The sequence below is a fragment of the Galeopterus variegatus genome, unplaced genomic scaffold (genome assembly GCF_000696425.1).
Source record: "Galeopterus variegatus unplaced genomic scaffold, G_variegatus-3.0.2 Scaffold3139, whole genome shotgun sequence".
NCBI lineage: Eukaryota > Metazoa > Chordata > Mammalia > Dermoptera > Cynocephalidae > Galeopterus > Galeopterus variegatus.
This window is the reverse complement of record NW_007729250.1, coordinates 37324-49101: the sequence shown is the minus strand read 5'-3', so window position 1 is coordinate 49101 and position 11778 is coordinate 37324. Positions and strand designations below refer to the sequence as shown.

Here is an 11778-nt window from a genome sequence, read left to right as displayed (position 1 = left end):
CCCCGCCGGGTTAACCCCTTCGCGGCCCCTGCGGCGCCCGGCCGCCGACGCCCCAGAGGTCCCCACCCACCCGCCTCCGGCCGGTCTCTGACCTGGATGGCCTGAGCCACCCGGCGTCAGCAACAGAAGCAACACATCTTTTCAAAGCAAGCACTCCTTAAGTCCGCGAAAGTGGCTAATTATTAAGGGGAACCACAGATGGGGGGAGGGGCGGCGATGGTTCAAGCGGGGTGGGAAAGAAACACCGGGAAGAACGAAAATTACTCAGTACGCCTACCTGGCTCTGAGGGTCACTGGCCGAGCTTTCCTCCTGGCACAAATTTGCCCCTACAGCACCCTCTGGTGGACGTGCTGTCCATTCTTTCGGAGCTTCCCCATACTAAAACCCCTAACATCAGGAAGCTTACTTAGCATTTGGGGGGATTTTAGTTGTTTTAGAGGTAAACAGAGCCCTGGGGGCACGTGGGAATCTGGGGCTTTACTGACATTAGATCAGAATTTCCTATTTTGGACTTACGCAAATAGGTAGATTCCTTAGCTAAAATGTAATCCTCAAAATCAATAGGTGTATAATAAAATGTGAAAATATATGGAAATAGAATAATGCAGCTAGAAGTGATTTTCCAAGAGGGGCCCCCTGTTTTGTTTACCATGTATTTTGGCATACACCTCAAGACCTAGCACACACTGGGTACTCAATAAATAATTGTTGATCTCAGTTCCTGTCTTTCTCACATACTCACATTCGTTCATTCATTGAACAACTATTTTTCAAGTGCTAAATGCTGGGCTATGAGCATCACCCAGTCCCTGGCCTGACTTCCTCTTAAGTGTCCCCAATACTTTCAAACCAAGAAGCCAAAACAGGGGTGTAGAGAAATATTAAAAGAAAACCGAAAAGAGAAGGGCTGGCCTGTCACAGATATTGATTGTTCCTGTGTGACCAGCCTGGAAAGAAACAGGAAGAATGCAAGATGGAGTGCCTGGTGGTGAGCAAAGAGCTTTGCAGAAGGAAGTAGAGAGTTTTGTATAAGAAATGAAGGTAGGAAAAGACAAAATGTGCCAATACTCAAGAAATTATCTGAACTGCCTAGATCAGGAGTTTGTGCACACCTAAAATCCAAGTGAGATCAATCTAGAGAAAAAACAAGAAGTCTTTAACCAAATTTCCTCCCAGAAGAAAGACTATGGTAACAAAAGAGGGTGGTTCAGTACTGTGCAGAAAAAAAAAGATACTAGATCCCTCGACAGATAGATCCCTATTGGGGAGATAAATACACAATAACCATCGTAACCATCCAACTAGCTTTTGATTTACCTATTCATTCGATACTTCTTTTGGTGTATTTAACAAAATCTTTAGTATTTAATAAATGCCAGGCACTGTACTAGGTTCTGAGATATGTGGTGACAAGACAGATGGAGTCCTTGTTCTCAGAGAACTTCAGAAGATTCACTTTTCACCCACTTGGATGGCTATAACCAAAGGGAAGGACAATAACAAGTCTCGATGACAAGAGGAGAAATTGGAACTGTCCCACCTTGCTGGTAGGAATGTACAATGGTGCAGCTGCTTTGGAAAACAGCCTAGAAGTTCCTCAGAAAGATCAAACATAGAGTTTAATGTTACCCAGCAATTCCACTTCTAGGTATATTTCCAAGAGAAATGAAAACATATGTTCACAAAAAAATGTGTACATGAACGTTGATAGCAGCATTATTCAAAAGAGCTAAAAAGTATATTAAATAAAAATTACAGGAGGCCATTGTTTTGGACTAATTTCCTGCACTAGGCCTCAACAGACCAGACTAAAAATCAAAATGGAATCACCCCTGCTTTAATCCTTATGTGAAAGATGTAACCTGAAGTAACCTGATGTTAATTCGTCAGTTATTTTCCTATTGTTCTGTCTTCCTGTCTCCACCTTACAAAGAAAATAACTTTGAAATGACCAACCCTCTTTTTGTTCTTTGTTTCTGCTTTCTTCAACCTTTTTCTGTCTATAAAATCAGCCTCTTTTGCTCAGCTCATTGGAACACTTATTCTATTTTATGAAATGATGTGTTCCCCAATTCTATAATCACAATAAAGCCAATGGTGATCTTTAACTAAAATTGTTGCAATTTTGTCCTTTGACAATTGGAAACAACCCAAATACCCCTTAGCTATGATGGGATAAACCCAAAATGGTATATCCATACAATGGAATATTATTCAGCCATAAGAAGGAATAAAGAACTGATATACACTATGACATGGAAGAACCTAGAAAACATCATACCAAGTAAAAGAAGTGAGTCATAAAAGACTGCATATTGTATGGTTCTATTTATTTTATTTATTTATTTATTTATTTTTTAAAAGATGACCAGTAAGGGGATCTCAACCCTTGGCTTGGTGTTGTGAGCACCACGCTCAGCCAGTGAGCGAACCGGCCATCCCTATGTAGGATCTGAACCCGTGGCCTTGGTGTTATCAGCACCGCACTCTCCCAAGTGAGCCACGGGCCGGCCCTTGGTTCCATTTATATGAATGTGCAGAATAGGTAAATCCACTGAGACAGAAAGATTAGTGGTTGCCAGGGCCTGGGGTAGAGGGAGAATGGAGAGCAACTGCTAATGAGTTTCTTTTTGAAGTGATGGAAATGTTCTGGAATTAAATAATAGTGATGGTTGCACAACTTTGTGATTATACTAAAAAGTACTGAATTATACACTTAAATGGGTGAATTTTATGGTATGTGAATTACAGGGCAATACTATATATATCAAGAAGTATTGGGGCTGGCCGGTTAGCTCAGTTGGTTAGAGTGTGCTGCTGAGAACACCCAGGTCTAGGGTTTGATCCCTGTACCAGCCAGTCACACACACACACACAAAAAGCGTTTTCTACTAATTAATTAATTTTAATTGATGCATAATTGTACATACTTATGGGGTGTGGGAAAATAGCCTAAGTGATTCATTTTCAAGAATAGCTTAACAAGGGTTGCTTGATTAACTTGTGTTATGATAACCCGTGAAAGTGCACTTTCCCTAGGGTGACCTCTCAAGATGGTGACTGGTGACCTTGCTCTTTTTACGTCCTGGTTCTTCTTCCTACTCAGGACTTCTGGTGGGCCTTTCTTGCGGGCTTGTCCTGAGCCCACCCCTTTCTGCCAAAGGAGACAATAATGCCTTATAAGGAAGTAATAAAACTTAGGTGATGTCTGGGAAGATTGTTTACCCCATAGTACTCATCCAATGAGGAACTGGGGGAGGGACTTGCACACTAGGGAATAAATTGCTCAATGTAACCATTTTTGGTGTGCTTGCCTAACAAACACCCGATCTTGCAAGACAGCCATTAAAGTCTCACTTTGCTGTACCCCATGTCTCCGTGTCCAACCTTTGGCATTGGATGGGTGAGGGCATTTCTCACATGTAGTACATGTGAAATTTTGGCACATGTATGCTCTGTAATGATCAAATCAGAGTGGGACACCCATTACCTCAAACATTCATTGTGTGCGGACCATTTCAAGTCTTCTCTTTGAGCTAGTTTGGAATTTTTTTTGCGGAGGGGTGCAGTATGGGGATAAGAACTCTTGACCTTGGTGTTACAACCACCACACTCTAACTGACTGAGCAAACTGGCCAGCCCTTGAAATATACAGTAAGTTATCCTTAAATACAGTCACCCTAGTGTGCTGTCAAACACTAGAACTTATTCCTCCAATCTAACTGTATTTTTGTACCATTAACTAATCTCTTCCTATCCTCCCCTCCCCTTTACCTTTCCCAACCTCTGGCAACCACTATTTTACTGTCAGCTTCTATGAAATCAACTTTTTTAGCTCAAGAAGCACTGAACCAGGCAATGACAATATAGTGTGATAGATAAGCCTAGAACAGGGCCTGGCATGTAGTAAGCACTTGATAAATATTGTTGAATGAGTAAATGAATGAATGACCAAATGCTATGAGAGAGAAAGAGCATGGTGTTGATAAAAAAGACACGAGCCAAAAAAAAAAAAAGACATGAGACAGGCACAAACATGATGATTTTAAGGTGAGACCTGAGACATGAGTTGAAGATTAGCCAAGAAAGGAGGTAGGATGGGAAGAACTATGTTTTAGGAAGAGAAGAATGTTCCAGACAAACGGAACAGCATATTCAAGGGCTCAAAGGTAGACGGAAAGAAGCAGTAGAACTGCAATGAAAGAAAGTAGGAGCCAATCCAAAGATGAATCTGGTCCTGAGGGGCAGGCAGGAGGGTCCTGTGAGTCATAGTAGGGAGTGTGGACAGCATCCCCAGGAATGGGGAGCATGAAAGATTTATCAGCTCATTGTCCTTAATAATAATAATGGCCAACAATTAACGATTACTAAGGATGTGCTAGAGTTAACGCAAAGTTCTTTTTTTATTATTTTTTTCTTTTTCTTTTTTTTGTGGCTGGCCAGTACGGGGATCAAACCCTTGACCTTGGTGTGATAACACCATGCTCTAACCAACTGAGCTAACTAACGGGGCAGCCAAGTGCAAAGTTCTTTAAATGAATTTGACATTTAATTCTCCTAACAATGCTGGGAGATGGGCTATTCCCAAACTCAGAGAAATTAGGAAGCTTGCCCCCTCCCCAAATAAAGATCTATATGTTTCTTTGCTTATATATGCATAAAGAGATTGGATGTATACATGAAACAACACAGTAGTCCCCTGGGGGGTGGTGCAGTAGGAATTGGGGAGTTTGGTGAGAGAAGGGATGGGAAGCATTTCGTTTCCTTGTATACTTTTTTGTATTTTAGTGTTTGAGCCATATAAATATAGATATGTAGATAGGTAGGTAGGTAGGTAGAGAAAATATATACCCCATGCACAGTAAAAGGTCACACAGCTAGTAGGAGCAGAGCTGGCATTCTAAGCTTTACAGTGAACATGATCATCAAGAAATCTTTCAGATAATAATTGTGTTTTCTCTGTATGCTTTCCAAAGGGGAGAAAAAGATTAGATCTGTTTAATGGCTATCTTCTTTTTGTAAATTAATGATTTGGCCTTAGGGTTTATATTCCAGTCTGCTGTTTATCATATGCCTGCCTCTCTCGTGTCTGGCGCCACTGAACAGCCGAGATCCTGCACTGCAAAGGTGAAGCCCCACTCTCTGGAATGTGATGACACTAAGCTTAGATGCCCTGTGGGACCCTGAATGGCAGCCTTTCTCAGGAGATGCCCTTGTTATCTCCTTGTGTACTTACTACTCAAATTACAATTCACCCCTAAAATGAAAATATTAAAACACAGAGCAGGGAAAGTTATTCATTCAGTAGTTTTACAGGTAGAGTGAATCCTAGCATAGCAACAGGCATCCACTCAGGTCTGCATGCTGTCTCAGATTTGTTTCATTCTGTCACTTGTTGTGTCAAAGGTCTGGTGTGTGTTTTGCTCCAGCTTTCTTTTGTGTGTTCTTGGTTTAAAATTAATGGGTCTGGGGAGGGTGGCAAGTCTTTTTTGATGCTCTGAATGCAAGGATATCAGATGCAGAAATAGACCCAGCTAGACTTGGACCTCTGTTTTGTTTGTTTGTTTTTAATCTTCATGCTCTGACTGACCCTGGGTGAAAGGCTTCCTGCCTCTCCTTAGTCTGTGAAACAGGGTTAATAAACCACTAACCCTCCTCCCATGACAGTTGGGAGAAAGAGCTGATAAAATTGGTGTTGCTAAAGCCCTTTGCAAATGCAGGTGCATAACTATGCTGAAAAGTCCCAGTTTTAAACATCTCCAGGGGTTAGGAGCTGGCTGGTTAGTTCAGTTGGTTAGAGTGCGGTGTTATAACACCAAGGTCAAGGATTCAGATCCCCATACTGGCCAGCCGCCAACAAATAAACAAACATCTCAGGAAGCACAGGTTAAGTCTGGGATTTGCACTGTTCAGAATATAGGGTAAATGGCTTGTTAGGGCTCACTCCTGGGAAGTGGTCAGAACCTATGGCCTCCTCCCTGTCTCCATGAGTCAGAGGATGGGGAGGGCTTCCCATGGCTTTGGAGGGAGCTCCCAGTACCCCCACTGGGGGTGGTCAAAGTCTCCTTGTGATAACACCAACGTTCAGGGTTCAATCCCTATACCGGCCAGCTGCCAAAAACAAACAAAAAAAGAGTCTCCTAGTGAGAAACTTCCTCCCACGCCCTTTCAGAGCTCTTAAATTTTTATTGTTTTGCTTGAAAAGAGAAAACTTAAACAGAGAAATGAGGGTAATGAGCAACCAATTGCACATAGAGAGGAGGCTGAGCATGGGAACATGTACATAAATATTTGCTGATTGATGAAGAGAGGGACATTAGTACTGAAGCTCAGGGCAGAAGTCCAAGGTTTCCAGATGCAAAAGGACTGAGGGGCCAACTAACTCCACATTCTGCAGAAGAGCAAACAGAAGACTAGAAAGGTAAAGAACCATTTCAAATTGCATGGCAGGTTGCTGATAAGAGCCCACCAAAGCCCTGGATTTCTGGGTTTGCTATGTACCCTGCCTTTCTGTGGCCTGGCTAATGGTGACCTTCTGAAAAGACTATTTGGTGATAAGAGCTCTGCGGCCGGATCAGCAAGTTGGGGTCTACTTGACAAGTGACCCCCAATGGTCCCCAGGACAGGATATTCACATATGGATCTTAGAGACTCACAGCAATGAAGAAGCAGCCGGAGAGCTCTCGATTTCACTCAAGTCCCCTCTCTTTTCTAACAGTGTCAAGATGTGACACTGTGGGTGAGACACAGGGTGGGTGGGAGATGGAAAGGAAGGGCCTGAGGAGACAATTGAAAAGGTGCTCATGCTCCCTCTCCCCAAAATTCTACTGGGCCTTTTTCACATTTAAGAAGGAAAACATTGAGAGAACAGAGAGCTCCAAGGACTTGAAACCCAAAGTACTTTCTGTGCCTAAGAACATGACAAGCAGATTTTGAGAACTAGATAAATATGAACTAAAGAGGTGGGAGTGGGGGAGAGCTGCAGAAATGCTCAGGCAAGGGCCATCCTACTGGTTTTGGTGGGAAGCAGATTACCAAGCTATACATAGATGATAGAGAGTTTTGGAATATCTACCTCTATTTCTGTATCTATACGCAAAATAAAACTCAAATGCTTAAGCAGGGCCCTTCCTAACTAGCTATTTCCAACTTTTCCAGCTATACTCACTACATCCTGCAATACACCCAAAGTAATAGCCATTTCTATTTGCTAATTATTCATTCATTAGAGATTTATTGAGCACCCACCACATCCAGGCAAAAGGCAAATAAACAGATAGGTACGTAGTACATTAGATGAAATAATTTATTACCTTACTTCTATGTGATGGCATGAGCATGCACAGAAAGTACTCTTTATTTTCCTTCTCCCTGTCCCTGAGTCTGGCTTACAGTTTTTCACCTTCCTGGCTCTCTGAGCTGAGGCCCTTCTCTCCAGTGCAGTCCTTGGCCTCTTGTGATGGAGAATTGAGAGGACACTGAGAGGCAGGAAGAAAGGCCATTAGAGGAGGGTGGAAGCCAGGGCTGGAGTTTTTTTAAGGGCTGTGGTATGTGAGAATAGCTGATGGGAGGATGGGAAAGAAAGCAAATGGATTTCAAGGAGAATGGGAATTCTATAATCTCTTCTGAGTGTAAAGAATTACAAGTAAAGACCTTGAATAGTTTTTGACATTACTTTTGCCAGGGCTGGCTGGTTAGCTCAGTAGGTCAGTAGGTTAGAACGTGGTTGGTAACACCAAGGTCAAGGGTTCAGATCGCCATACCGGCCAGCTGCTCCCCCACACCCCTCAAAAAAGAAGCTAATGTAGGGCTGGCAGGTTAACTCAGTTGGCTAGAATGCCACCTTCTAACACCAAGCTCAGGGGTTCAGATCTCCGTATCTGCCTGCCACCAAAAAAAAAGAAATTACTTTAGGTTGCACAGAAGTTGTCCTTGTGAACTAGACAGCAGTCTGGGGTCATGGCTTTATATGCTTTTCACATCCATTAATCAAACAAATATTCATGGCGCGCCCTGTATCTGCAGTCACCGGGTAGGGCTGAACGAAATGAACCTAGTCCCTGTCCTCCCGAAGATTGAAAATATTGTTAAATAAAAATTATGAGAGGCCTTTGTTTTGGACTGAGCTCTTGTACTAGGCTCCAACATATGAGACCGAATAAAAATGAAGTCACTCATGCTAAATGCTGTGTAACCAAACTAAAACAGACAGATTCCCAAACAGACCAGTTTTTCCTGAAAACAGGAGATTCCGGTCTGCTTGAGTCAGCATAATAAGGATGTCTCTGCTTTAACCCTTACAAAAAGTAACTTGAAGGAACTTGATGTTAACCAATCAGCTTTTTTTCTATTGTTCTATTTCCTTTGTTATCACCTTGCAAAACCCACTGTTCTGCTATTGCTCATTGGGAGCTCCCATTCTGTTTTGTAGAATGGAGGATGTCCCACTCATGAATTATGAATAAAAGCCAATTAGATCCATAACTAAATTTGTTGTGATTTTGTCTTTTGTCAATATCAAATAAACAAATATTGAATTAAATTGTGATGTGTATTTTGTGCTTTTTTCCCCTAGTTTATTTTATTTTATTTTATTTTATTTGTGATGTGTATTTTGAAGGAAAGAAGCACAATGCCATAGGAGAGAGTTAATTGGGGAACAGCTTTATGTCTTTGGAACTCTTCCTGCTATTCACACTTCAGGGTCTTTGTTAACACTAAGTGCTGAGGTACTTTTTTTTCATGGTGTATCATATCAAAATCTTAATATTATACTGAAAAGCTCAAATGTCACCTTCAAGATGCCTTTCAGGTCCCTCATTTAGGTTATTCTGTCCTGACACATTGCTTGCAAGTCTACTATAAAATTCACTTCATTCTGCCAAGTGTATACCTGTTGTAGAGAGACCAATTGTTCCAGTTTCCCTAGCACTGAAGGGTTTCCCAGGATGCAGGACTTTTCCTGGGATGCAGTGCTGAAACCTGGAAAGTTATGGGCAAACGTGGATGAGCTGGCCACCCTAACCTGTCTACAAATCTGTTTTCCCCAATACATCCAACACTCCAGGAAGGAAGCAGCCATACCTTCTCATTTCTATTCATGCAATGACTTACAGAGAGAAACAGTGGTCATATCAACAACAACAACAATGGTTTACACTTTAGCATTTACTCCACCCCAAGCCCTATGCTTACCTCTTTACAACAATCAAATGAGGTCATTCATTTCCGCTTATAGGAAAACTGAGGCTAAGCCAGTTAAGCAGGATTTGACAGGGTGGGGACTGCCGTAGAGAATTTAATCACCACCCACAATACTAGCACAGTGGTTCTCAAACTTTTTGATCTCAGGATCCCTTTACACTCTCTCTCTCTCTCTCTTTTTTTTTTTTTAAAATGACCAGTCAGGGGATCTTAACCCTTGACTTGATGTTGTCAGCACCACGTTCTCCCAGGTGAGCCACGGGCCAGCTCTCCCTTCACACTCTTAAAAATTATTAAAGGACCCAGAAAACTTTTATGTGGGCTATATGCATTTATACTGATAGAAATTAAAACTTAGAATTAAAAAATATATATTCATTATTTAATTTAAACCTAAATTCATTAACATTAATAATATATTTTAAAATAAGAACTGTTTTCCAAAAGAAACAATTTTTAGCGAGAAGAGCGGTAAGTCTCTTTAATGTCTGGCTTACTAGAAAACAGCTGGATTCTCACATCGACTTCTGCGTTTCATCTGTGGCAATATGTACCACGTAGCCTCTGGAAAACTCCACTGTACACTAGTGAGAGAAAGTAGTATCTTAGTATGATTAAGAAAATTGTTTTGCCTTCGGAGACCCCCTGAAAAGGTCGCGAAGACCCCCAGGAGTCTCTGGACACTTTGGGAGGCGCTGCTGTACTGCACGAAACAATAAATCGCACATTCACACTTTTCAATACCCTGATGTTAGGCATCAGGCGAAAAGGAATCCAGTTTACACGAACGTGAGGTTTTGGTTTCTACACTGTGTCTGGGCGAATGCCAGGGACACCAGCAATGAGACAGTAAGGACCATAGGCGCCTCCTCTCGGCCGAACCCTAACCAGCGAACTCTTCCCGGGTCACCCACGCTCTGCTCGACCTTGGACTACAACTCCCGGCAGAGCTCGCGGCAAGGGGTGTGCCCGCAGCCGTGAGAAGCATGGGTCACTCAAGCTGAGTGACGGAAGTGAGAGGGGGCGTGCTTTTTTTTTGCAGGAGCGGTACCTCAATTGGAGGATACATGAAGAAGGGGCGGAGCCAGTGCTTGCGTCAGCCAATGGTTTGAGGTCGGGCTCAAGGGGGAGACGGGGCGTGGCAGGGCTGACTCGAGGGCTGCGTGGGGCTCACGGAACAGGGAACTGGGGTCTGGGGTTGGGAGGGCGTCGTCTGGGCCCGCGGCGGCCGGAAGGGGGAGATGGCGGCGCGATGGAGCAGCGAGAACGTGGTGGTGGAGTTCCGTGACTCCCAGGTGAGCTGGGGAGCGAATGGAGCCGTCTGGGCATGCGCCCTTCCCGCTTCCCCTCCCCCACGCTGCCGAGTCCTCCCGGGGATTGCGGGGAGACCCCCCAGACCCGGCTGGGGAGATGGGCAAAGGGGCGACCCGGAGCTGTCAGACCCTGGCGGGCGAGGGGAGCCTTGATGACCGTTGGACGGTTGGGGCCGGCCCGGACGGGGTTTCGGGGTTCCCCGCGAGGGTCCGGGGAGTGGGTCCGCCTTGGGACGCTGAGGCAGAGATTGCGCGCGGGTGAGTGCTGAGGGGAGGCCTCCCGCGCCCAGGGCGGTGCGCGAGCGGGGTTCTGCTCCCCGGGGCCGCGCTTGCTGACTTCGGGCAAGTGAGTCGCGGAACTTCTGGGAGTCTCAGCTGCGTGGACTTAACCCTGCCTCACAGGATTTGGGGACGGACTCCATGAAACACTGCTTTCAAGGTGCCTGTTTCAGCGCCTAAGCGAATAAGTGGTTGCCGATGCTCTGAGAGTGGAAGATACCGGGCAGTGGGCAAGAGCGGGCACTGCGCTCATTGGCCGGGTTCGAGTCCCGCCGCAGTCCCTCGCCTGTCATCACTTCTGTAAAAGAGAGATCATCGTACTCATCTCACAGGATTGGCATGAGGATTCTATGAGGTCATACGTTTAGAAGGTGTGGCACAGTGACGGGCACACAGTAAGCCTCGAGAAACGTTAGCGCTTACTAGGGATTTTTACCATTTTTCTGTACCGGGTCTTCCATATGCCAGGGCTTGTGCTAAGCCATTTATCAACATTTTCTTCCTCCCTCCCTCCCTCATCTTTCTTTTTGGAGGCTTGCCGGTGTAGGGAATCCAAACTGTACTTGTCAACACCATACTGTACGGTAGTGTGCTAACTGGCCAGCCCTAAGCCCTACATTTTCTTTTTCTTTCTTTCTTTCTTTTTTTTTTGGATGGCTGGCCAGTTTGGTATCCGAACCCTTTACTTTGGTGTTAATACATTTTTTTTTTTTTTTAAAGATGACCGGTAAGGGGCTGGCCCGGTGGCGCACTGGAGAGTGCCCCGCTTGGGAGCGCAGCGGCGCTCCCGCCGAGGGTTCGGATCCCATGTGGAGACCGGTTCCGCTCACTGGCTGAGCGTGGTGCGGGAGCAACACCGAGGGTTGCGATCCCGTTGCCGGTCAGTAAAAAAGACAAAAAGGAAAAAAAAAGAAAAAAAAGATGACCGGTAAGGGGATCTTAACCTTTGACTTGGTGTTGTCAGCACCACGCTCACCTAGT

The 11778-nt window shown here is 44.4% G+C and overlaps 1 protein-coding gene across 1 annotated transcript in view; it reads left to right on the top strand.

Moving 5' to 3' along the window:
- Positions 1 to 10391: 10391 nt before the first annotated feature.
- WDR59 (WD repeat domain 59) overlaps positions 10392 to 11778 on the top strand; it is a gene marked incomplete at its 3' end in the record, with an annotated part of 34185 nt that continues 32798 nt past the window's right edge. Inside the window, exon 1 of the mRNA XM_008584078.1 lies at positions 10392 to 10500. Coding sequence (XP_008582300.1) covers positions 10447 to 10500 — 54 coding nt within the window. The remainder of the gene's footprint in view (positions 10501 to 11778) is intronic.